The sequence below is a fragment of the Triticum urartu genome, chromosome 5A (assembly GCF_056163025.1).
Source record: "Triticum urartu cultivar PI428250 chromosome 5A, HENAU_Tu73, whole genome shotgun sequence".
Taxonomy (NCBI): Eukaryota; Viridiplantae; Streptophyta; class Magnoliopsida; order Poales; family Poaceae; genus Triticum; species Triticum urartu.
Genome location: NC_141877.1, coordinates 422273716 through 422297675, shown reverse-complemented (window position 1 = coordinate 422297675; position 23960 = coordinate 422273716). Strand labels below are relative to the sequence as shown.

The 23960-nt window shown below is 43.7% G+C and overlaps 1 protein-coding gene across 2 annotated transcripts; it reads left to right on the top strand.

The window, feature by feature from the left end:
- The first annotated feature begins 779 nt into the window (after positions 1-779).
- On the top strand, positions 780-5321 carry LOC125509381 (putative indole-3-pyruvate monooxygenase YUCCA11). 2 transcript variants are annotated; one of them, XM_048674350.2, is made up of 4 exons: positions 782-1516; positions 3000-3233; positions 4307-4429; positions 4903-5321. In XM_048674350.2, exons 1-4 carry the CDS (start codon positions 860-862, stop codon positions 5083-5085), a joined length of 1197 nt encoding a protein of 398 aa, XP_048530307.1. In that variant the 5' UTR covers positions 782-859; the 3' UTR covers positions 5086-5321. The 2 variants fall into 2 exon arrangements, with proteins under 2 accessions (XP_087382411.1, XP_048530307.1); XM_087526285.1 differs by lacking the exon at positions 3000-3233 and having other exon boundaries at positions 780-1516.
- The last annotated feature ends 18639 nt before the right edge of the window (positions 5322-23960 follow it).

Below are 23960 nucleotides of genomic sequence, written 5' to 3'. Positions count from 1 at the left end.
CCGGCTGAAGCACATCCCGGCGGTACCACTCCGATGAGCAGCACTGCCAAACATGGGGAATCAAGCCTCCCTTTGCGCTGAAGTACATACCACTCGGGCTTACGGCACTCGGATGAGCGGGCTGCTGGACATGGGGAAGACAATGGAGATCTGCCGCGACTGGCCGTAGACTTGTCAAGGATATCCGTGTCGTGGGAATGGATATCCGCTGGCGCCGCCCGTAGACTGGTTTTACTTTAGTTCGGAGTAGTTTGTAGTTACAAAAATGTCCTAAATATAATGAATATTGTCCGGTTTATACGAAATCCGCCGTGTTTGCGTGAATTTCGTTTGATTAGTTCAAACAGTGATTAAAATGTATGTAGGCAGTGTTGAATGCCGAAGCAAAACTTTGCGGGTGAGTGTTGGTGATGCCCTAACTTTGAGCTATAGTTCCATCCAGCGATCACTGGCCTTCGAATCTTCGGGTCTTTCTACGAAAGAAGAGGACAGCAGAACTGCTGCATGCCAACTGACAACTGACGGCTGCCATTGTACCTATTCCATTTCTCCTTTTGTAGAGGAGCTGTATCCATACATAGACGAGACCCCATGCACGTAGAGGACCCGTGACCGCGGCCTGTAGTAGCATTTGCTTAGCAGATGCCCAGCGTTCTAAAAATGCGTTACGCGGGCCCCGGCACCGCCGCGAGGACCCTTCCACGGCACTCCACCATTGCTTGCAGCTGCCGTGACACGCGTCCACCAACCCACCCCGCCTCCTATAAAGCCCCCAAAAAACCCATCGCTTAGCTTCTACTCCTCGCCGCCCTACGTCCCACCTTCTCTGTCACCCCGGCGTGAACCCCGAGGATCGCCAATGGCGCACGCGGCGGAGGGGGAGAAACCACGGGAGGAGGAGCAGGAGCACGAGGAGGAGGTGATCATCGTCGGGGCGGGCCCGTCGGGGCTGGCGGCCGCCGCGTGCCTGTCCCTGCGCGGGGTGCGGAACCTCGTCCTGGAGCGCGACGACTGCGTGGGGTCGCTGTGGCGGCACCGCACCTACGACCGCATCCGCCTCCACCTCGCCAAGCAGCACTCGGCGCTGCCGCACGCGCCGCACGGCCCCGCGGCGCCGACCTACCTCCCGCGCGACGACTTCGTGCGCTACCTCGACGACTACGCCGCCCGCTTCGGCGTCCGCGTGCGGCTCCGCCGCGAGGTCCGCGAGGCCCGCTTCGACGAGGCGCGGGGCGCGTGGCTCGTCGAGGCTGTCGACCACGCCACGGGGCTGGTGGAGCGCTACGCCGCGAGGCACCTGGTGGCCGCCGCCGGGGAGAACGACGAGAAGGTGCTGCCGGAGGTGCCGGGGCTGGACGGCTTCCCCGGGAAGGTGATGCACGCCTGCGAGTACCGGACGGGCAAGGGGATGGAGGGGAAGGCGGTGCTCGTCGTCGGGTCCGGCAACTCCGGCATGGAGATCGCCTACGACCTCGCCGAGGCCGGCGCCGCCACCTCCATCATCGTCCGCAGCGAGGTCAGTTACTTGCAAGTACTCGCTCCGTCTCATAATAATATAAAAACGTTTTTGACACTAGAAGTAGCATGTTTAATGTTTCTTAATTAAGGGTCCACGGTAAGGCCAGTTGTTTTTAGTGTTTCTTACTTAACGTAAGTTCAGTTCTTTTTAACTTGGTATGTTTAATGTTTCTTACTCAAGGTTTGTTTGGTTGCTACCAAAATTTTGCTACTAACAATATTTGGCGATGGCAAAACTTGCCAAAAAAAATAACAACTTTTTAGCAGGTTAGAAAACTGATTTAGTCGCTAGGTAAATCAACTACACTACTAGCCAGTTCTATTATACACCAAACCATGCCCCATTGTTTCACGTGTGTCGTTATGCCAGCGCGCACGAGTAGGCACGCCTGGTGGCGGCTCACGCAAGCGTGCCGGGCGCACGAGTCATAGGGTGGCGAGCTCTACACGGCAAGTTGGCGCTCCATGTGTGCATGGGGCATGGCTGCATGCGTGGTTCGCTTTTGCATGTAGGAGTTGAGCTGCTGGACGGCTCCGAATGATCGATCCTGTTTGTGAATGCATGCATGCTCTTTTTTCTGCTCTATTTTTACGTCACGGCCTAGCAGATCGGGAGCTGTGCCCGTTATGAACTTCTGGATCGGCATGGCTACCACTGCAGCAACCACGCCACACCTGCTATCTGCGGGAACGAACCATTCGGCCGTTCTCAAATCGGAGTAGTAGTATTCAGTTAGAGCATTGCAACAGCTTGGTCAGTTTGCCCTCTGCCGTCCAAGAACCTTCAGGTTTTTCTAAGAAAGAAGGCGACACTAGGACTGCTGCCAGCTGCCTGCCACCGTACCCACTCGATCGACACTGCATGCACGTAGAGCCCATAGCTAGCTAATTTATTGTACTACCCTATGGAGTTTTTGACGTTTGATCCTTGGATTTGGATCCATGCACCTGTACTGTTCCCACATATAGCCTGATCTCGACCGGATCGATGCCAACAAATCGCTGCAGGAGCAGCACATCATGATTATTCAATGCCGCAACGGAGCCCGTCGATCTGCAGGATAATTAACGACAGATCTCATTCTCACACACGCACGCGGGGTAGGTAGCCACTAATTCTCGGCACTGCGTAATGAGCAACCGCAATCGGTGGCAAATTGATGAACAGCAACATAGGATCCTGCTGTCTCGCTTGTGGTCAGCAGCCCGCTTTAGCAGATGAATGACCCCTGTCTCTGTCGCTTATATAGGTCAAATAGTAAAGACAAGATGCAAATAGCAAACCACCCATTCACGTGCCTGATCAACAACTTGGTTAGTAGTTTAACCCGATAGTTTATGTCTCCTTCTGTATTTTCAGTGATGGACCATGTGATGTGATGCAACCAGTAAAGACCATTGTCGACAGCTAAATAATTGGCTGCAATGCGCTGCAGCGGTCGTGTGAGTTAATTATTTGTCGTTGCTGTGGCTGCATGCAGCTTCACCTTGTGACCAAGGAGATCTGGAACGTGGCGATGACGCTATACAGGTACCTGCCGCTGTGGCTGATCGACCGGATCGTGCTCTTCATGTGCAGCGTCGTGTTCGGGGACACCTCCCGCTACGGCCTCCGCCGGCCCGCCATTGGGCCCTTCTCCATGAAGATCCACACCCCAGCCTACCCTGTCGTCGACGTCGGCACCTACGCCAAGATCAAGACCGGCGAGATCCGGGTCAGTGAAAGTTAATGGATGTTGGATTTTATTTTCTTCAAAATTAGGGCTGAGCGCCTGCCTTTCCCTAGAAAAGAAACACTTATTGTGATATATACAACCAAGAAGCAATGAACTCAAAGTCATGCACAAATAGATTGCATAATATAGGTGGCTACAAGAGGGAAAATACACACGTGAACATAGTTAGATGCACACACACATGAATAGTAAAATTTTAAAAATACTAGAGAAAAAACTAAAATTTCTAAAATTTGGGGTATCAAACTTGGTCACCACTGTATGTATGCACGTGTGAAATTTCGTAAGTAATTACACCTATGGTATTTGTAGCGAAGAAAATATAATCAAGACCTTACTATTCATGCAAACAGTGTTTTCGAATATAGCTTCGATTTTTTTTCTTTAATTTTTGCTCATAATACCATGAATGTCAATACAAAATCTGGTGCAAAAATAACCTGTGAATAATTAAGATGCATTAATTATGACGTGGCAACGTTTCATGCATAGAGTAATGAAAAAAATTCTAATTTATGACTTGCATGCGTAACTTGTTTATGTGGTATGGTTGCATGGCTAGAAAAATAGATAGTGAGTTGTAGATATTTAGGAATTGAAAACATAGGATATAGGATTCCCTCTTTTTTTCTCAACCAAAACAATTTATAAACTTAAAAAATTTCTGGTCACCAAGACATTATAACCGCAATGTGTAGACAAATATTTTTGATTTTTGGTGCAATTTCAATGCTTAAAATGATATAGCTTATTGAACATAAAATCTTATTCTATATCTGTAGCTCCACTGAAGAAACTGAAATCTTTTCTATACACGGAAGTTCTTTTGTTTTTGCGGATTTTTCTTTTTGCCAGGAATTCTAGGTTTTTTGTTGTTTCAAGTTTATATATCGTTTTATTTATAAACCTTGATGCAAAAAATGGATGGTCTAGAACTCTAAATAGAGGCACACCTGCGGCGGATTTAGAAAGTCCACCCTCTTAACTTCAAGCTGAACGGGTAAAGGATTATAAATTGCATGCTTAATTCAAGGGCATGTGAACGTGTGCAGGTCCTGCCGGCGATGAAGGCTGTGCACGGGAACGTCGTGGAGTTCGCCGACGGCAAGCGGCACCCGTTCGATGCCATCGTCTTCGCCACCGGCTACCGGAGCACAACCAAGAAGTGGCTCAAGGTAAGATTATTACGTCCATTGCAGACGCATCCGTCCATGCATCCAGCTCATGCTGCCACATGCCCACGTGTGTATAGAACACCAATGCACACTCGTCCTGTGTACCAACTTGGTCGCATAGGGATCGGTACATCATGATTCATGACTCATCAGTGTTGTGACTCATAATTTGTACATTTTGTTGATAAAAAATTAAGAGAAGACGTTCGTGCATGCATATGCATGTCGCTTTGGAGACGAGAGACGAGACTTTCCCAAGAAGCAAAACTCAGCTCGGTTCCTGGTCTCGTCTTTCCGGAACATGCCCGCGTGCGTTCATGTACCGTCGGTGCTACGCATCCTGAAAGTGCACGCCTGAAAATAGACATGTCGATCTACTATTACTATATATGCACAGCGTAGGGATTCGGGACGCAAACTCGCTCATGATCCGTACGGCCTGATCATCTCTGTGTTTCCTTTTGTTCTCTCAGAGTGACGATGGGCTGATCGGCGAGGACGGGATGGCGCGGCGGAGCTTCCCGGAGCACTGGAAGGGGGAGAACGGCCTCTACTGCGCGGGGATGGTGAGGAGGGGCCTCTACGGGAGCTGCGAGGACGCCGAGTCCATAGCCGAGGACATCAGCAAGAAGAAGAAGAAGCCACACCAAGCCTGACCATGATCATCGTCAGAAGAGCAATAATACCTTCTGGAGTCGCACAGCGATCGTTGGGCGAGAAACAATGGGTGTGTTGTGATTAATATCTCGAAACTTAAATAATCTGGAAAACTAGCCGTAGCTTATCTGTGATTATCGGGGAAACTATTATCTGTTCGTTGCCTTGTCTGTGCACAGTCCGGCCCGGACACAGTCCAGGTTAATAATTTCCAGATGCGATCTGCAGACCGATCCATGCGCGACTCGCACTGACAGTACCCTGACTATGTAGTGTTAAATCCATCAGGATCACATGTGTTGTATATCCACGGTAGTTGCGGGATCAGATGGGGTATTACTGTTAGGTAATCTTGTCCTAGTCATAGTATTGGTTGAGTCATGTAGTAGGAGTTTATACTAGATTTAGACTAATGGTGAACAAGGTAGCCGGTGATTAGTACATGTGGCTGTTTGCACGCAAGTAGCAGAAGTACTAGTCCGTGTTGTGATAGGAGTTAACTAGTAAAGTAGAGTCCGGTTAGGATTTGTTTGTGTCCGGCGTGTTTAGGTAGTAGTTTCTGTACGAGTAGGATTGGGTTTAGGTTGGGTCGGTGGCTGGCTGTGCATATATATATGCAGCCAGGGCATAACTTTGTAACGTGTGTAGAGAAAACAGAAAAAAGAATAAAAAGAAGGGGCACGACACGTGCCCTTGGCCAAAGTTTTCGTGTGCGTGTTCGTCCTGATTTGATGTGATCGATCCTGTGGACGAAATTCCAACAATTACCTTCACCTTGGGTTGATGAACTCCCGCCGTTGCTATGGCAGGACGGTGACGGTGGTGTGTGTGTGTGTGTGGTGGTGGTTGAGCTTCCCGTCGTATCGCGCTAACCCTAGATTGGTAGGGATGTAGATGGGGTTCTGGACGCACGGTGAATCTTGTGTTGCGTGCGGCCCACCCCTTTATATAGCATGGCGACAGGGACCTACCAACCATGGTGTGGTTGGGCGCCCCCGATCAGGGCGCGGGTCAAGGGCCCGTCGAGCCGTTGGGCTCGATCGGGAAGAGATCAACCTAACATTCTTCCCCTTGATCTCAACTTTACTTTTAACCTTACACTTTCTAGTTTATTTGTTTCATCACATATTGGTACATAGAACATGTTTCATCGTCACAGCTCAATTGCCGATCGAATCAGGCAGCCACAACGTACCTTTCTGTTTTGTAACAAATTCTTTAACCTTGGGCTCTTTATTGTCCGGAATTCTTAGACTATACCATAAAACCCATGTCGACTGTGTGTTCTTCGAACACACTGGACGGTAAGCCTTTAATAAGTAGATCTGCAAACACTTGTCTGTTGCTTTTATGCATCAAGCATTTCTACATAATTCCGGACTTTCTCCTTTACAACGCATAACTCTATGTCAGTGTGTTTGGCATCAATACTTGACTCGTTGTCATAGGAGCGAAAAATTTGAAATGGTTTGTCAACCATTATCAACTCCGGGTACAGGTCTCCTTAACCATTTTGCCTGTCCCTCAGCCTCATATCAAGCTACAACATATCTTTGCATCACATTGATGATAATTGTTTCATTCTTTGGAGCTTTTCCACACAAAAACTCCAAGTGTGAAAGTTAGCGATAATTGTGGATTTCGCTATACATTTCACAAGTCTTGTCTTTGTACTCACAATCTTTTTAGAGCACTTATTTATTTCAGCATGCGGTCGATATCTTTGACTCCATTCCAGTGATCTATATATGGACTAGACATTGCCAAAACAACCCGGATACGTGAACTGTGTCAGGGTAATATATTGAGCTTCCAACAGCTGAAGCATATGGTGCCATATCCGTTTTCAATCTTTTCTCATCAACTTTTGGAACACCATAGTTTCCAATTCCATTACCCTTGACTATAAGAACATGCGTAGGTTTTTCTCGCATGCATACTTTAGATACCTTTCTTAGCATGTCCATGCGACATTCCTAATACCCCCCTTTTTTATTCTTTTCTTGGTGAATCTCGATAATTATAACGAGAGACACTCTACCTGGGACATTCTTTTGAACTTTGAGGACAAGAACTTCTTTTCTCCTCCTGTAGTAGATTGACATGACCACTAGCAAGTAGGATGTCATCCACATGCAAAGGATTAGAATGAATTTCCTATTCTATAACTTTGCATGTATTTTCTTTAACCCAAAATAACATCTGATTATTCTAACTTTAAATGTCATTGTCTAGAGACTTGCTCTAGTCCATAAAAGACTTCTTGAAGCAGTATACCTTGTGTTCTTTACTTTCATTTGATGTAACTCAGATCATGATGTCGATCATGATGTGCCACTAACACTCATTGTAATATATTCATTCTCTTTGGACAAAATCTTTCAATTTAAGTCACGCTTTACACCTTTACATATTTTCTTTGGAGTCACATTGACCTTGTAGACCCTTTACCGCCTGTTGTTTTGGCTCCATTGGTAATTACTTATGAGTCCCAAACATCATCGGGATTCACCAATTTTATTTCATGTCATATAGTCCCTTATCATTTAGACAAAACAGAAACTTCTCAAGGCTCGATTGAGCGCTTTAAATGAGGTGGGATCAACCTCCATTTGAATTTCACTAACATAGACTTTATAGTAATCAGAAGTATCTGATTTTCTCATTCCTTGAGACCATCTGTGTCTCAGATACTGACACTTCTTTCATATGGAGCTGTTGTTGCTCTGTCATTGCCAAGAGGCAAATTAATTGTATAGTCTTTCATTTCCAAGAGACAATAGCTTTTACAGGGACCTTTATCACAAGATCCATGTTTACCCATTCCTCCTTTATAGATCTAACAACAGGTGTTGTATAGGTCATACAACATGCTCCCCCAGATTACTCCATCTTCACTAAAAATGGCGTATCTTTGAACTTAATTATTTGGGTTTATTCTGTTAAAACTTTCTTCTTTATGACACTTTAAGCACCGTCTTAGTATTCCTTAGTCTGCTTTTGAAACTGTAAAAGATCCAGGAATACAACTATTTATTTTCTTTAGGGGTATTATTATGACCGTCGTAGTCCCCCAGATGATCACATTCTTCATTAATGGATCACTTTAGATGCATAATGTGCATCACATTATCTAAAGTATAGGGGAGTATCATCATTCTTAATTTATCTCATATTTCTTTCTCCCCCTCGAAATGTGGCAAGAACTTTTCTGCCACAATTTTGAAAAACCATTTATAACTCTTGTGAATTGAAGAAATTTCGATTATGTACTTCATTTATCTGATTACTTCATACGAAATGAAGTTATCTATTAACTGGTATGTGAGTACTTTTTCCTCATTCCATTTTAGAAACTCAACAGAGTTCTTTATCATTAGTACTTTTGCAAGTCACACTTGCATATCATTCTTTTCTTTAGGTTCGTCAGTAATTTTTATTCTCTTTGGATTTATTAAGTGCTTAATGACCGTTACACATAAGGTGTACGGTCGATACTAGGAAAGCATAATAGCTACTACATACTTTTCTCCGAGAATGAGACACATTAAAAGCACATGAGTCATCATATCTTTCTCCTATCATACAGGATAAGTCCTTTGCCAGAATTTCTCCCGCCATACGGGATTTTTGTACCCTGTTACACAAGTATTTTCCCAGATTTTTCCCGCCATTTGTTTTTATCATAATCATATTTTCCCGCTATGCGGGTAATTCTCTGTAAGGAACATAAATGTCAGAATTGGCTCTTTTGACTGCATATTCAATCATGAAATTCAGAAATAAATCTGAATGCTCTTTGACACACATGCTTGATCCAACGTTGGTAAAATTAAACACGCATGTTGCTTGTTTCATTTCAAATCATGTTGACTGAAAAATCTTCTTCGTAGAGAGTACATGAAAGACATTCGTCAACCAAGACTCTCAATGATCTACCTCTTTTCTTTTGAAGCCGTTCTTTAAAGAGAACATACTCCCTCACGTTATGACCTTTCTTGGTCATCTTTCGGGTCACAAGTACCCAGCCATTCGCTTTCATGAATGAAAGCATGGAAAACTTTTAGTCTGAGAAAACCTAGCCAATAATTAACCATAATGAGCATAAAAATAGCCCTACATTGGTCTGGTTAAAAATATGCACACTAAATCTTTTAAAACTTTCTTTTTATACTCTAAATCACTGTTGTGGCAAAGTTAGAATAAAACATCATCTTTCTACATTAATTCCATATCACCGTTGGGCGGAAATGGAAACAATGCGTATAACTCATAAAAAATGTGATAATAGTATTTTTATTAAACAACTTTGCTAAGAAATAATCATGATCATCAACTTTATTGCAGCGGGAACAAGAAATATACATTTCTCTAGCTCAAGAGCATTTCTTGATCTTTATCTGTTCTCTGAAATTGATCACTTTGATACAAAATTCATCAGAGATTTAAGCTTTGAACATAAGACTGATAGAATTATAGCACTGTTATCATCAACGTTGGTCAGAAAATAACAATGTCATATTTGAATTTTAAAATAAATATATTTCTTTTGTCATAGCAGAAGCTATCTGAATCTGATTTCACCCACAGGAGAAAAACATTGCTAAGAACAGTTCTTCCAATTAAATTTTCCCGTTGGTTCCAATTTAATTGGAGGATAAAACTTTTACTTTGCAGCGGAAACTTTACAATATTCTATTCGGAAACAATTATGTACTCTTTCACTCTCTAAGCAATTTTAACCGGTTGGTTCAAAATTGAATTAGAGAAGCAACAATTTAATCTTTCATAGTGGAAAATATGAATAAAATTCATGAAAATAGCACTGTTCAGAAGCAATTCTTTACTTTTCTATTTTCTAAACAAAAAAATTCTTTGAATAATTTTTTAATAGAGAAAAAAACTGTATTTAAGTTTGCCCAAAAACTGGCCAGAAAATAAAAAATGCCAGCCGGCCAAAGAGTCCGCAGCTCGCTCCCGCGCGCGGCCCACGGCCTGCTGGTCAAGCACTGCTCGGCCGTCGAGCTGCTCGGCCAACAGCCCCCGCAGCAATGCGGCTGCGGCCTGGTCCGCTGGACCAAAAAGTGTTGGGGAACGTAGTAACTTCAAAAATTTCCTACGCACATGCAAGATCATGGTGATGCATAGCAACGAGAGAGGAGAGTGTGTCCACGTACCCTCGTAGACCGAAAGCGAAAGCGTTATGACAACGCGGTTGATGTAGTCGTACATCTTCATGATCCGACTGATCCAAGTACCGAACGTACGGCACCTTCGAGTTCTGCACACGTTCAGCCCGATGATGTCCCTCGAACTCCGATCCAGCCGAGTGTTGAGGAAGAGTTTCGTCAGCACGACGGCGTGGTGACGATGATGATGTTCTACCGACGCAGGGCTTCGCCTAAGCACCGCTACGATATGATCGAGGTGGATTATGGTGGAGGGGGGCACCGCACATGGCTAAGAGATCAATTGTTGTGTCTTTGGGGTGCCCCCTGCCCCGTATATAAAGGAGTGGAGGAGGGGGAGGGCCGTCCCTCTCTATGGCGCGCCCTAGGGGAGTCCTACTCCCACCGGGAGTAGGATTCCCCCTTTCCTAGTAGAACTAGGAGCCCTTCCAAGTAGTAGGAGTAGGAGGGAAGGAAAGGGAAGGGAAAAGGAGAAGGAAGGAAGGGGGCGCCCCCTCCCTAGTCCAATTCGGACCAGCCCATGGGGATGGGTGCGGCCACCCTTTGAGGCCTTTCTCTCCTTTCCTGTATGGCCCATTAAGGCCCACTATGAATTCCCGTAACTTCCCGGCACTCCCAAAAATACCTGAATCACTCGGAACCTTTCCAATGTCTGAATATAGTCGTCCAATATATCGATCTTTACGTCTCGACCATTTTGAGACTCCTCGTCATGTCCCCGATCTCATCCGGGACTCCGAACTCCTTCGGTACATCAAAACACCTAAACTCATAATATAACCGTCATCGAACTTTAAGCGTGCGGACCCTACGGGTTCGAGAACTATGTAGACATGACCGAGACACGTCTCCGGTCAATAACCAATAGCGGAACCTGGATGCTCATATTGGATCCCACATATTCTACGAAGATCTTTATCGGTCAGACTGCATAACTACATATGTTGTTCCCTTTGTCATCGGTATGTTACTTGCCCGAGATTCGATCGTCGGTATCTCAATACCTAGTTCAATCTCCTTACCAGCAAGTCTCTTTACTCGTTCCGTAACACATCATCCCGCAACTAACTCATTAGTTGCAATGCTTGCAAGGCTTATAGTGATGTGCATTACCGAGTGGGCCCAGAGATACCTCTCCAACAATCGGAGTGACAAATCCTAATCTCGAAATACGCCAACCCAACAAGTACCTTCGGAGACACCTGTAGAGCACCTTTATAATCACCCAGTTACGTTGTGACGTTTGGTAGCACACAAAGTGTTCCTCCGGTAAATGGGAGTTGCATAATCTCATAGTCATAGGAACATGTATAAGTCATGAAGAAAGCAACATCAACAAACTAAACGATCAAGTGCTATGCTAACGGAATGGGTCAAGTCAATCACATCATTCTCTAATGATGTGACCCCGTTAATCAAATGACAACTCATGTCTATGGCTAGGAAACTTAACCATCTTTGATTCAACGAGCTAGTCAAGTAGAGGCATACGAGTGACACTCTGTTTGTCTATGTATTCACACATGTATTATGTTTCCGGTTAATACAATTCTAGCATAAATAATAAACATTTATCATGAAATAAGGAAATAAATAATAACTTTATTATTGCCTATAGGGCATATTTCTTCAGTCTCCTACTTGCACTAGAGTAAATAATCTAGATCACATCGCCATGTGATTTAACACTAATAGTTCACATTACCATGTGATTAACACTCAAAGGGTTTACTAGAGTCGGTAATCTAGTTCACACCGCCATGTGATTAACACCCAAAGAGTACTAAGGTGTGATCATGTTTTGCTTGTCAGAGAAGTTTAGTCAACGGGTCTGCCACATTCAGATCCATATGTATTTTGCAAATTTCTATGTCAACAATGCTCTGCATGGAGCTACTCTAGATAATTGCTCCCACTTTGAATATGTATCTAGATCGAGACTTAGAGTCATCCAGATCGGTGTTAAAGCTTGAATCGACGTAACTCTTTACGACGAACCTTTTGTCACCTCGATAATCGAGAAACATATCCTTATTCCACTAAGGATAATTTTGACCGATGTACAGTGATCTACTCCTAGATCACTATTGTACTCCCTTGCCAAAAAACAGTGTAGGGTATACAATAGATCTGGTACACAGCACGGCATACTTTATAGAACCTATGACTGAGGCATAGGGGATGACTTTCATTCTCTTTCTATCTTCTGTCGTGGTCGGGCTTTGAGTCTTACTCAATTTCACACCTTGTAACACAGGCAAGAACTCTTTCTTTGACTGTTCCATTTTGAACTACTTCAAAATCTTGTCAAGGTATGTACTCATTGAAAAAACTTATCAAGCGTCTTGATCTATCTCTATAGATCTTGACGCTTAATATGTAAGTAGCTTCATCGAGGTTTTTCTTTAAAAAACTCCTTTCAAACACTCCTTTATGCTTTGCAGAATAATTCTACATTATTTCCGATCAACAATATGCCATTCACATATACTTATCAGAAATGATGTAGTGCTCCCACTCACTTTCTTGTAAATACAGGCTTCACCGCAAGTCTGTATAAAACTATATGCTTTGATCAACTTATCAAAGCGTATATTCCAACTCCGAGATGCTTGCACCAGTCCATAGATGGATCGCTGGAGCTTGCATATTTTGTTAGCACCTTTAGGATTGACAAAACCTTCTGGTTGCATCATATACAACTCTTCTTAAATATATCCATTAAGGAATGCAGTTTTGTTTATCCATTTGCCAGATTTCATGAAATGCGGCAATTTCTAACATGATTCAGACAGACTTAAGCATAGATACGAGTGAGAAACTCTCATCGTAGTCAACACCTTGAACTTGTCGAAAACATTTTTGCGACAATTCTAGCTTTGTAGATAGTAACACTACTATTAGCGTCTGTCTTCCTCTTGAAGATCCATTTAATCTCAATGGCTCGCCAATCATTGTTCAAGTCAATCAAAGTCCATACTTTGTTCTCATACATGGATCTCATCTCAGATTTCATGGCCTCAAGCCATTTTGTGGAATCTGGGCTCATCATCGCTTCCTCATAGTTCGTAGGTTCGTCATGGTCAATTAACATGACCTCCAGAACAGGATTTCCGTACCACTCTGGTGCGGATCTCACTCTGGTTTACCTACGAGGTTCGGTAGTAACTTGATCTGAAGTTATATGATGATCATCATTAGCTTCCTCACTAATTGGTGTAGTAGTCACAGGAACAGATTTCTGTGATGAACTACTTTCCAACAAGGGAGCAGGTACAGTTACCTCATCAAGTTCTACTTTCCTCCCACTCACTTCTTTCGAGAGAAACTCCTTCTCTAGAAAGGATCCATTCTCAACAATGAATATCTTGCCTTCGGATCTGTGATAGAAGGTGTACCCAACTTTTTCTTTTGGGTATCCTATGAAGACGCACTTCTCCGATTTGGGTTTTGCTTATCAGGTTGAAACTTTTTCACATAAGCATTGCAACCTCAAACTTTAAGAAACGACAGCTTAGGTTTCTTGCCAAACCATAGTCCATACGGTGTCGTCTCAACGGATTTAGATGGTGCCCTATTTAACGTGAATGTAGCTGTCTCTAATGCATAACCCCAAAACGATAGCGGTAAATCAGTAAGAGACGTCATAGATCGCACCATATCTAATAAAGTACGGTTACGACGTTCAGACACACCATTACACTGTGGTGTTCCAGATGGCGTGAGTACTGAAACTATTTCACATTGTTTTAACTGAAGGCCAAACTCGTAACTCAAATATTTTACTTATGCGATCATATCGTAGAAACTTTTATTTTTGTTACGATGATTCTCCACTTCACTCTGAAATTCTTTGAACTTTTCAAATGTTTCAGACTTGTGCTTCATCAAGTAGATATACCCATATCTGCTCAAATCATCTGTGAAGGTCAGAAAATAATGATATCCGCCGCGAGCCTCAACACTCATCGGACCACATACATCAGTATGTATTATTTCCAATAAGTCAATTGCTCGCTCCATTGTTCCGGAGAACGGGGTTTTAGTCATCTTGCCCATGACGCATGGTTCGCAAGTATCAAGTGATTCCAAAATCCCATCAGCATGGAGTTTCTTCATGCGCTTTACACCAATATGACCTAAACGGCAGTGCCACAAATAAGTTGCACTATCATTATTAACTTTGCATTTTTTGACTTCAATATTATGAATATGTGTATCACTACGATCGAGATCCAACAAACCATTTTCATTGGGTGTATGACCATAGAAGATTTTATTCATGTAAACAGAACAACAATTATTCTCTAGTTTACATGAATAACCGTATTGCAATAAACATGATCCAATCATATTCATGCTCAACGCACACACTAAATAACATTTATTTTAGGTTCAAAACTAATCCCGAAAGTATAGGGAGTGTGCGATGATGATCATATCAATCTTGGAACCACTTCCAATACACATCGTCACTTCACCCTTAACTAGTCTCTGTTCATTCTGCAACTCCCGTTTCGAGTTACTACTCTTAGCAACTGAACTAGTATCAAATACTGAGGGGTTGCTATAAACACTAGTAAAGTACACATCAATAACATGTATATCAAATATACCTTTGTTCACTTTGCCATTCTTCTTATCCGCCAAATACTTGGGGCAGTTCTGCTTCCAGTGACCAGTCCCTTTGCAGTAGAAGCACTTAGTCTCAGGCTTCAGTTTAGACTTGGGCTTCTTCACTTGAGCAGCAACTTGCTTGCCGTTCTTCTTGAAGTTCCCCTTTCTTCCCTTTGTCCCTTTACTTGAAACTAGTGGTTTTGTTTACCATCAACACTTGATGCTTTTCTTGATTTCTACCTTCGTCGATTTCAGCATCACGAAGAGCTTGGGAATCGTTTCCGTTATTCCTTGCATATTATAGTTCATCATGAAGTTCTACTAACTTGGTGATGGTGACTAGAGAATTCTGTCAATCACTACTTTATCTAAAAGATTAATTCCCACTTGATTCAAGCGATTGTAGTACCCAGACAATCTGAGCACATGCTCACTGCTTGAGCTATTCTCCTCCATCTTTTAGCTATAGAACCTTTTGGAGACTTCATATCTCTCAACTCGGGTATTTGCTTGAAATATTAACTTCAACTCCTAGAACATCTCATATGTTCCATGACGTTCAAAACGTCTTTGAAGTCCCGATTCTAAGCCGTTAAGCATGGTGCACTAAATTATCAAGTAGTCATCATATTGAGCTAGCCAAACGTTCGGAACGTCTGCATCTGCTCCTGCAATAGGTCTGTCACCTAGCGGTGCATCAAGGACATAATTCTTCTGTGCAGCAATGAGGATAATCCTCAGACCACGGATCCAATCCGCATCATTGCTACTAACATTTTTCAACTTAGTTTTCTCTAGGGACATATAAAAATTAAACGAGGAGCAACCTCGCGAGCTATTGATCTACAACATAGATATGCTAATACTACCAGGACTAAGTTCATGATAAATTAAAGTTCAATTAATCATATTACTTAAGAATCCCACTTAGATAGACATCCCTCTAATCATCTAATTGATCACGTGATCCAAATCAACTAAACCATAACCGATCATCACGTGAAATGGAGTAGCTTTCAATGGTGAACATCATTATGTTGATCATATCTACTATATGATTCACGCTCGACCTTTCGGTCTCAGTGTTCCGAGGCCATATCTGCATATGCTAGGATCATCAAGTTTAACCTGAGTATTCTGCGTGTGCAAAACTGGCTTGCACCCGTTGTAGATGGACGTAGAGCTTATCACACCCGATCATCTTGTGGTGTCTGGGCACGACGAACTTTGGTAACGGTGCATACTCAGGGAGAACACTTTTATCTTGAAATTTAGTGAGAGATCATCTTATAAAGCTACCGTTGAACTAAGAAAAATAAGATGTATAAAAGATAAACATCACATGCAATCAAAATATGTGACATGATATGGCCATCATCATCTTGTGCCTTTGATCTCCATCTCCAAAGCATCATCATGATTTCCATCGCCACCGGCATGACACCATGATCTCCATCATCTTGATCTATATCAATGTGTCGTCACATGGTCGTCTCGCCAACTATTGCTCTTGCAACTATTGCTATCACATAGCGATAAAGTAAAGCAATTATTTGGTGCTTGCATCTTATGCAATAAAGAAACAACCATAAGGCTTATGCCAGTTGCCGATAACTTCAACAAAACATGATCATCTTATACAACAACTTATATCTCATCACGTCTTGACCATATCACATCACAACATGCCCTACAAAAACAAGTTAGACGTCCTCTACTTTGTTGTTGCAAGTTTTACGTGGCTGCTACGGGCTGAGCAAGAATCGTTCTTACCTACGCATCAAAACCACAACGATAGTTTGTCAAGTTAGTGCTGTTTTAACCTTCTCAAGGACCGGGCGTAGCCACACTCGGTTCAACTAAAGTTGGAGAAAATGACACCCGCTAGTCACCTGTGTGCATAGCACGGCGGTAAAACCAGTCTCACGTAAGCGTACGCGTAATGTCGGTCCGGGCGGCTTCATCCAACAATACCGCCGAAGCAAAGTGTGACATGCTGGTAAGCAGTATGACTTATATCGCCCACAACTCACTTGTGTTCTACTCGTGCATATTACATCAACGCATAAAACCTGGCTCGGATGCCACTGTTGGGGAACGCAGTAATTTCAAAAATTTCCTACGCACATGCAAGATCATGGTGATGCATAGCAACGAGAGGGGAGAGTGTGTCCACGTACCCTCGTAGACCGAAAGCGGAAGCGTTATGACAACGCGGTTGATGTAGTCGTATGTCTTCATGATCCGACCGATCCAAGTACCGAACGTACGGCACCTCTGAGTTCTGCACACGTTCAGCCCGATGATGTCCCTTGAACTCCGATCCAGCCGAGTGTTGAGGGAGAGTTTCGTTAGCACGACGGCGTGGTGATGATGATGATGATGTTCTACCGACGCAGGGCTTCGCCTAAGCACCGCTACGATATGATCGAGGTGGATTATGGTGGAGGGGGCACCGCACATGGCTAAGAGATCAAGAGATCAATTGTTGTGTCTTTGGGGTGCCCCCTGCCCCTGTATATAAAGGAGTGGAGGAGGGGGAGGGCCGACCCTCTCTATGGCGCGCCCTAGGGGAGTCCTACTCCCACCGGGAGTAGGATTCCCCCTTTCCTAGTAGAACTAGGAGCCCTTCCAAGCAATGTTGGGGATACCGCTTATCGGGAACTTATCGGTCGACCTACGATAAGGGGTAAATCGGCCAATTAATCGGCATATCGGTTGATTTATCGGCCGATTTATCTTATCGGTCAGACCATGATAAGCGATAAATCGGCCGATTTATCGAAATATCGGAAGATATATTGAACAGTGCTTCCAAGTAGTAGGAGTAGGAGGGAAGGAAAGAGAAGGGAAAATGAGAAGGAAGGAAGGGGTCGCCCCCCTCCCTAGTCCAATTCGGACCAGCCCATGGGGAGGGGTGCGGCCACCCTTTGAGGCCTTTCTCTCCTTTCCCGTATGGCCCATTAAGGCCCAATACGAATTCCCGTAACTTCCTGGTACTCCCGAAAATACCCGAATCACTCGGAACCTTTCCGATGTCCGAATACAGTCGTACAATATATCGATCTTTACGTCTTGACCATTTCGAGACTCCTCGTCATGTCCCCAATCTCATCCGGGACTCCGATATCCTTCGGTACATCAAAACACATAAACTCATAATATAACCGTCATCGAACTTTAAGCGTGCGGACCCTACGGGTTCGAGAACTATGTAGACATGACCGAGACACGTCTCCGGTCAATAACCAATAGCGGAACCTGGATGCTCATATGGGCTCCCACATATTCTACGAAGATCTTTATCGGTCAGACCGCATAACTACATACGTTGTTCCCTTTGTCATCGGTATGTTACTTGCCTGAGATTCGATCGTCGGTATCTCAATACCTAGTTCAATCTCGTTACCGGCAAGTCTCTTTACTCGTTCCGTAACACATCATCCCGCAACTAACTCATTAGTTGCAATGCTTGCAAGGCTTATAGTGATGTGCATTACCGAGTGGGCCCAGAGATACCTCTCCGACAATCGGAGTGACAAATCCTAATCTCGAAATACGCCAACCCAACAAGTACCTTCGGAGGAACCTGTAGAGCACCTTTATAATCACCCAGTTACGTTGTGATGTTTGGTAGCACACAAAGTGTTCCTCCGGTAAACGGGAGTTGCATAATCTCATAGTCATAGGAACATGTATAAGTCATGAAGAAAGCAAGAGCAACAAACTAAACGATCAAGTGCTATGCTAACGGAATGGGTCAAGTCAATCACATCATTCTCTAATGATGTGAACCCGTTAATCAAATGACAACTCATGTCTATGGCTAGGAAACTTAACCATCTTTGATTCAACGAGCTAATCAAGTAGAGGCATACTAGTGACACTCTGTTTGTCTATGTATTCACACATGTATTATGTTTCCGGTTAATACAATTCTAGCATAAATAATAAACATTTATCATGAAATAAGGAAATAAATAATAACTTTATTATTGCCTCTAGGGCATATTTCCTTCAAAAAGGTCGAAGGCACTTTTGGCCTACTGGCCCGTCTGTGGATCTAGGGGTTTGATCTCGTCTGTTCAATCTAATCCTATAGTAGAGCACCGTTTTCGGTAGATCAAAACTAGGAGGAGCCGATCCCCCCGACCGAAACCCTAACCACTCGCTTGATCTGTCTGCCTCTTCACTCTCTCAATCTCTTTCTCTGGCCGTCGGGCCACCGCGGGAGGCTCCTTGCCGGCCGCCGGCGATGGCGTCCACCACCGCGCCACGCGAGCCCGGCCACCTTCTCTTCCTTTCCCCACTCCATTTCACCCATCCACCACTGCCTCCTGTGACAGAGAGAGAGAGAGGCCCGACCTGGGCCCTCCTCTGCTCCTTTGTCAGCTCGGGTGATGACGGGTTCAGGCTATGTCGGCCGCCAGCGACGAGGTCGATCAGCCACCTCGCTGTGAGCCCTTCTCCCTTTCCCATCATTTCCTACCTCTTTTGCCTTCCATTTCTCCCCCATCCACTGCATCCTGTGGCAGAACGAGAGAAAAGTGGCAGCGCGCTCCTCCTCTGAGCCCCAACGCTCGACGACATCCGATGCGGCGGCGGCCCCCTTGTCCCCCTTCCGTTCTCCGTCGTTTTCCATTCCACCGCCATAGAGAGAGTGAGCGAAGTGTGATGGCCTTCTCTTCCCTTTGCGCCGGACGATGGCGGAGCATACTATAGCGGCGGCCGTTGCCATCCCCTTCGCCGGTGGCGCGTTCCCCTTGCTGTGAGCGCGCCGCCGCCAAACAGTGTGGCGAGCGGTGCCCTTTGCCCCTCTCGGGGTAGTGTTCTTCTTCCCGGATTATCGGCATGCCGATGCAATTCGGGATCGAGAGGAACGGCTTGGCTGGTGAGGCGGCGCTTCGTACTGCGAGGTTTCTTTGCCCTTTGATAACCCACAAGTATAGGGGATCGCAACAGCTTTCGAGGGTAGAGTATTCAACCCAAATTTATTGATTCGACACAAGGGGAACCAAAGAATATTCTCAAGTATTAGCAGCTGAGTTGTCAATTCAACCACACCTGGAAACTTAGTATCTGCAGCAAAGTCTTTAGTAGCAAAGTAATATGATAGTGGTGGTAGTGGCAACAAAAGTAAAGACAGCAAAAGTAATGTTTTTGGTATTTTGTAGTGATTGTAACAGTAGCAGCGGGAAAGTAAATAAGCGTAAACCAGTATATGGAAAACTCGTAGGCACCGGATCAGTGGTGGATAATTATGCCGGATGCGGTTCATCATGTAACAGTCATAACATAGGGTGACACAAAACTAGCTCCAATTCATCAATGTAATGTAGGCATGTATTCCGTATATAGTCATACGTGCTTATGGAAAAGAACTTGCATGACATCTTTTGTCCTACCCTCCCGTGGCATCGTGGTCCTATTAGAAACTAAGGGATATTAAGGCCTCCTTTTAATAGAGAACCGGAACAAAGCATTAGCACATAGTGAATACATGAACTCCTCAAACTATGGTCATCACCGGGAGTGGTCCTGATTATTGTCACTTCGGGGTTGCCGGATCATAACACATAGTAGGTGACTACAGACTTGCAAGATAGGATCAAGAACTCACATATATTCATGAAAACATAATAGGTTCAGATCTGAAATCATGGAACTCGGGCCCTAGTGACAAGAATTAAGCATAGCAAAGTCATAGCAACATCAATCTCAGAACATAGTGGATACTAGGGATCAAACCCTAACAAAACTGACTCGATTACATGATAAATCTCATCGAACCCATCACCGTCCAGCAAGCCTACGATGGAATTACTCACGCACGGCGGTGAGCATCATGAAATTGGTGATGGAGGATGGTTGATGATGACGACGACGATGAATCCCCCTCTCCGGAGCCCCGAACGGACTCCAGATCAGCCCTCCCGAGAGGTTTTAGGGCTTGGCGGCGGCTCCGTATCGTAAAACGCGATGATTTCTTCTCCCTGATTTTTTCCTCTCTGAAAGCAAATATATAGAGTTGGAGTTGGCGTCGGAGGGCATCCAGGGGGCCCATGAGGTAGGGGGCGCGCCCTAGGGGGGGGGGGCGCCCCCCACCCTCGTGAACAGGGTGTGGGCCCCCTGGTCTTCATCTTTGGCGAGGATTTTTTATTATTTTTTCTAAGATGTTCCGTGGAGTTTCAAGTCATTCCGAGAATATTTGTTTTCTACACATAAAACAACACCATGGCAATTCTGCTTAAAACAGCGTCAGTCCGGGTTAGTTCCATTCAAATCATACAAGTTAGAGTCCAAAACAAGGGCAAAAGTGTTTGGAAAAGTAGATACGACGGAGACGTATCAACTCCCCAAAGCTTAAACCCTTGCTTGTCCTCAAGCAATTCAGTTGACAAACTGAAAGAAAGAAAGAAAAACTTTTACAAACTCTGTTTGCTCTTATTATTGTAACTATGTCAAGCCAGCATTCAAGTTTTCAGCATAGATCATAACTAACCACATTTGCAATAATTCTCAGGTCTTATAATTACTCATATCAATAGCATAATCAACTAGCAAGTCATAATAATAAACCTCAGATGACGCACTTTCTCAAAACAATCATAATATGATGTAACAAGATGGTATCTCGCTAGCCCTTTCTGAGACCGCAAAACATAAATGCAGAGCACCTTTAAAGATCAAGGACTAACTAGACATTGTAATTCATGGTAAAAGAGATCCAATCATAGTCACACCCAACATAGATTAATAGTAATGAATGCAAATGACAACTGTGCTCTCCAGCTAGTGCTTTTTAATAAGAGGGTGATGACTCAACATAAAAGTAAATGGATAGGCCCTTCACAGAGGGAAGCAGGGATTTGTAGAGGTGCCAGAGCTCGGTTTTGAAATAGAGATAAATTGTATTTTGAGCGATATACTTTCATTGTCAACGTAACAACTAAGAGATGGCGATATCTTCCATGCTAAACTCATTATAGGCAGTTCCCAAACAGAATGGTAAAGTTTATACCCCCCTCCACCAACAAGCATCAATCCATGGCTTGCTCGAAACAATGAGTGCCTCCAACATACATCATCTCCCAGGGGGAGTTTTGTTTGCAATTAATTTTGATTTAGTTTGCATAAAGCATGGAACTGGGCATCCCGGTGACCAGCCATTTTCTCGTGAGTGAGGAGCGGAGTCCACTCCTCTTGAGAATAACCCGCCTAACACAGAAGATAAGGACAACCTTGGTTGATACATGAGCTATTCGAGCATACAAAACAGAATGTTTATTTAAAGGTTTAGAGTTTGGCACATACAAATTTACTTGGAACGGCAGGTAGATACCGCATATAGGAAGGTATAGTGGACTCATCTGGAATAACTTTGGGGTTTAAGGGATTGGATGCACAAGCAGTATTCCCGCTTAGTACAGGTGAAGGCTAGCAAAAGATTGGGAAGCGACCAACTAGAGAGCGACAACAGCCATGTACATGCATTAAAATTAATAAACATTGGACGCAAGCATGAGTAGGATATAATACACGATGAACATAAATATCGTGAAGGCTATGTTGATTTGTTTCAACTACATGCGTGAACATGTGCCAAGTCAAGTCACTTAAATCATTCAAAGGAGGATACCACCCCATCATACCACATCATAACCATCTCAATAGCATGTTGGCACACAAGGTAAACCATTATAACTCATAGCTAATCAAGCATGGCACAAGCAATTATGATCTCTAATTGTCATTGCAAACATGTTTATTCATAATAAGCTGAATCAAGAATGAGGGACTCATCATATTTACAAAAACAAAAGAGGTCGAGTTCATACCAGCTTTTCTCATCTCAGTCAGTCCATCATATATCATCATAATTGCCTTTCACTTGCACGACCGAACGGTGTGAATAATAATAAGAGTGTACGTGCATTGGACTAAGCTGGAATCTGCGAGCATTCAATAAACAGGACAAGACAAGGAAATATGGGCTCTTTGTTAAATCAACAATAATGCATATAAGAGCCACTTCAACAATTTAATTATGGTCTTCTCCTACTGACCCCCAAATAAAATAAAATAAATAAAACTATTTACACGGGAAAACTCCCAACAAGCAAAAGAAGAACGAGAAATATTTTTGGGTTTTCTTTTTAATTATTACTACTACAGCAGAAAAAATAAACTACTACTAATTTTTTTGTTTTTTCTTAAGGTTTAACGAACACACAAGAAGAAAGCAGGAAAAAGAAAATAAACTAGCATGGATATTATAGTGAAAAAGTATGAGCACCGACATCTAGCAATGAATGTGTGTGAACATAAATGTAATGTCAATGAGAAATATGTACTCCCCCAAGCTTAGGCTTTTGGCCTAAGTTGGTCTATTGCCACGGCTGGCCTGGCTGATATCCATAATAATAGTTGTTGGGGTCGTACTGTGATGAGGAAGAAGAAGGCTCCGATTGCCACTGGCTGGCAATCATCTCCGGATCCCACTGATAGTTAGACTGCCGTGAAGGATCAAATTGTGGTTCCGGTTCTGGCTCCTCAGCTGGTGTAGGGTTCCGGTAGGCATGAATAGCTGTCAACGGAACAAGGTAAGTGCCTACAGTCAAATCGAACAAAGAAGGAGCAGGCAGGATAATAGTCTCAGGATGATGTTTGTTAAAGAACAATTGATACTTAAGCTCTCCTGCCCTATTTTTAACAATAAAATCATGTGCCACCATACTTTTATGATCTAGATAAACACGGGGCAGCACCTTTTCTTCCTTCTCAGCATGCCTAATAGGTATGTTAAAATGTACGGCTAGGCGTGTAGCATAGATGCCTCCAAAGATGGGGCCTTTGGTACGGTTCATACTTAACCGTCTAGCAATAATACCGCCCATACTAAAAGTGTTATCACTGTATAAACCGTGGAGCAGAATAATTATATCAGGGATACTAAGGTTTCCACAGTTTCCGCATCCAATTAAACAACGACTAGCAAATAATGAAAAGTAACGTAAAACAGGAAAATGTATGCTAGTGATTCGTGCATCGGAAACCTTCCTAGTTTC

Excerpts from the sequence above, each read along its gene's own strand:
- LOC125509381 (XM_048674350.2), top strand. The coding sequence starts at position 860 with ATGGCGCACGCGGCGGAGGGGGAGAAACCACGGGAGGAGGAGCAGGAG. Across the intron at positions 1,517-2,999 it reads CCATCATCGTCCGCAGCGAG|CTTCACCTTGTGACCAAGGA; the intron begins GTCAGTTACTTG and ends GGCTGCATGCAG. Across the intron at positions 3,234-4,306 it reads TCAAGACCGGCGAGATCCGG|GTCCTGCCGGCGATGAAGGC; the intron begins GTCAGTGAAAGT and ends GAACGTGTGCAG.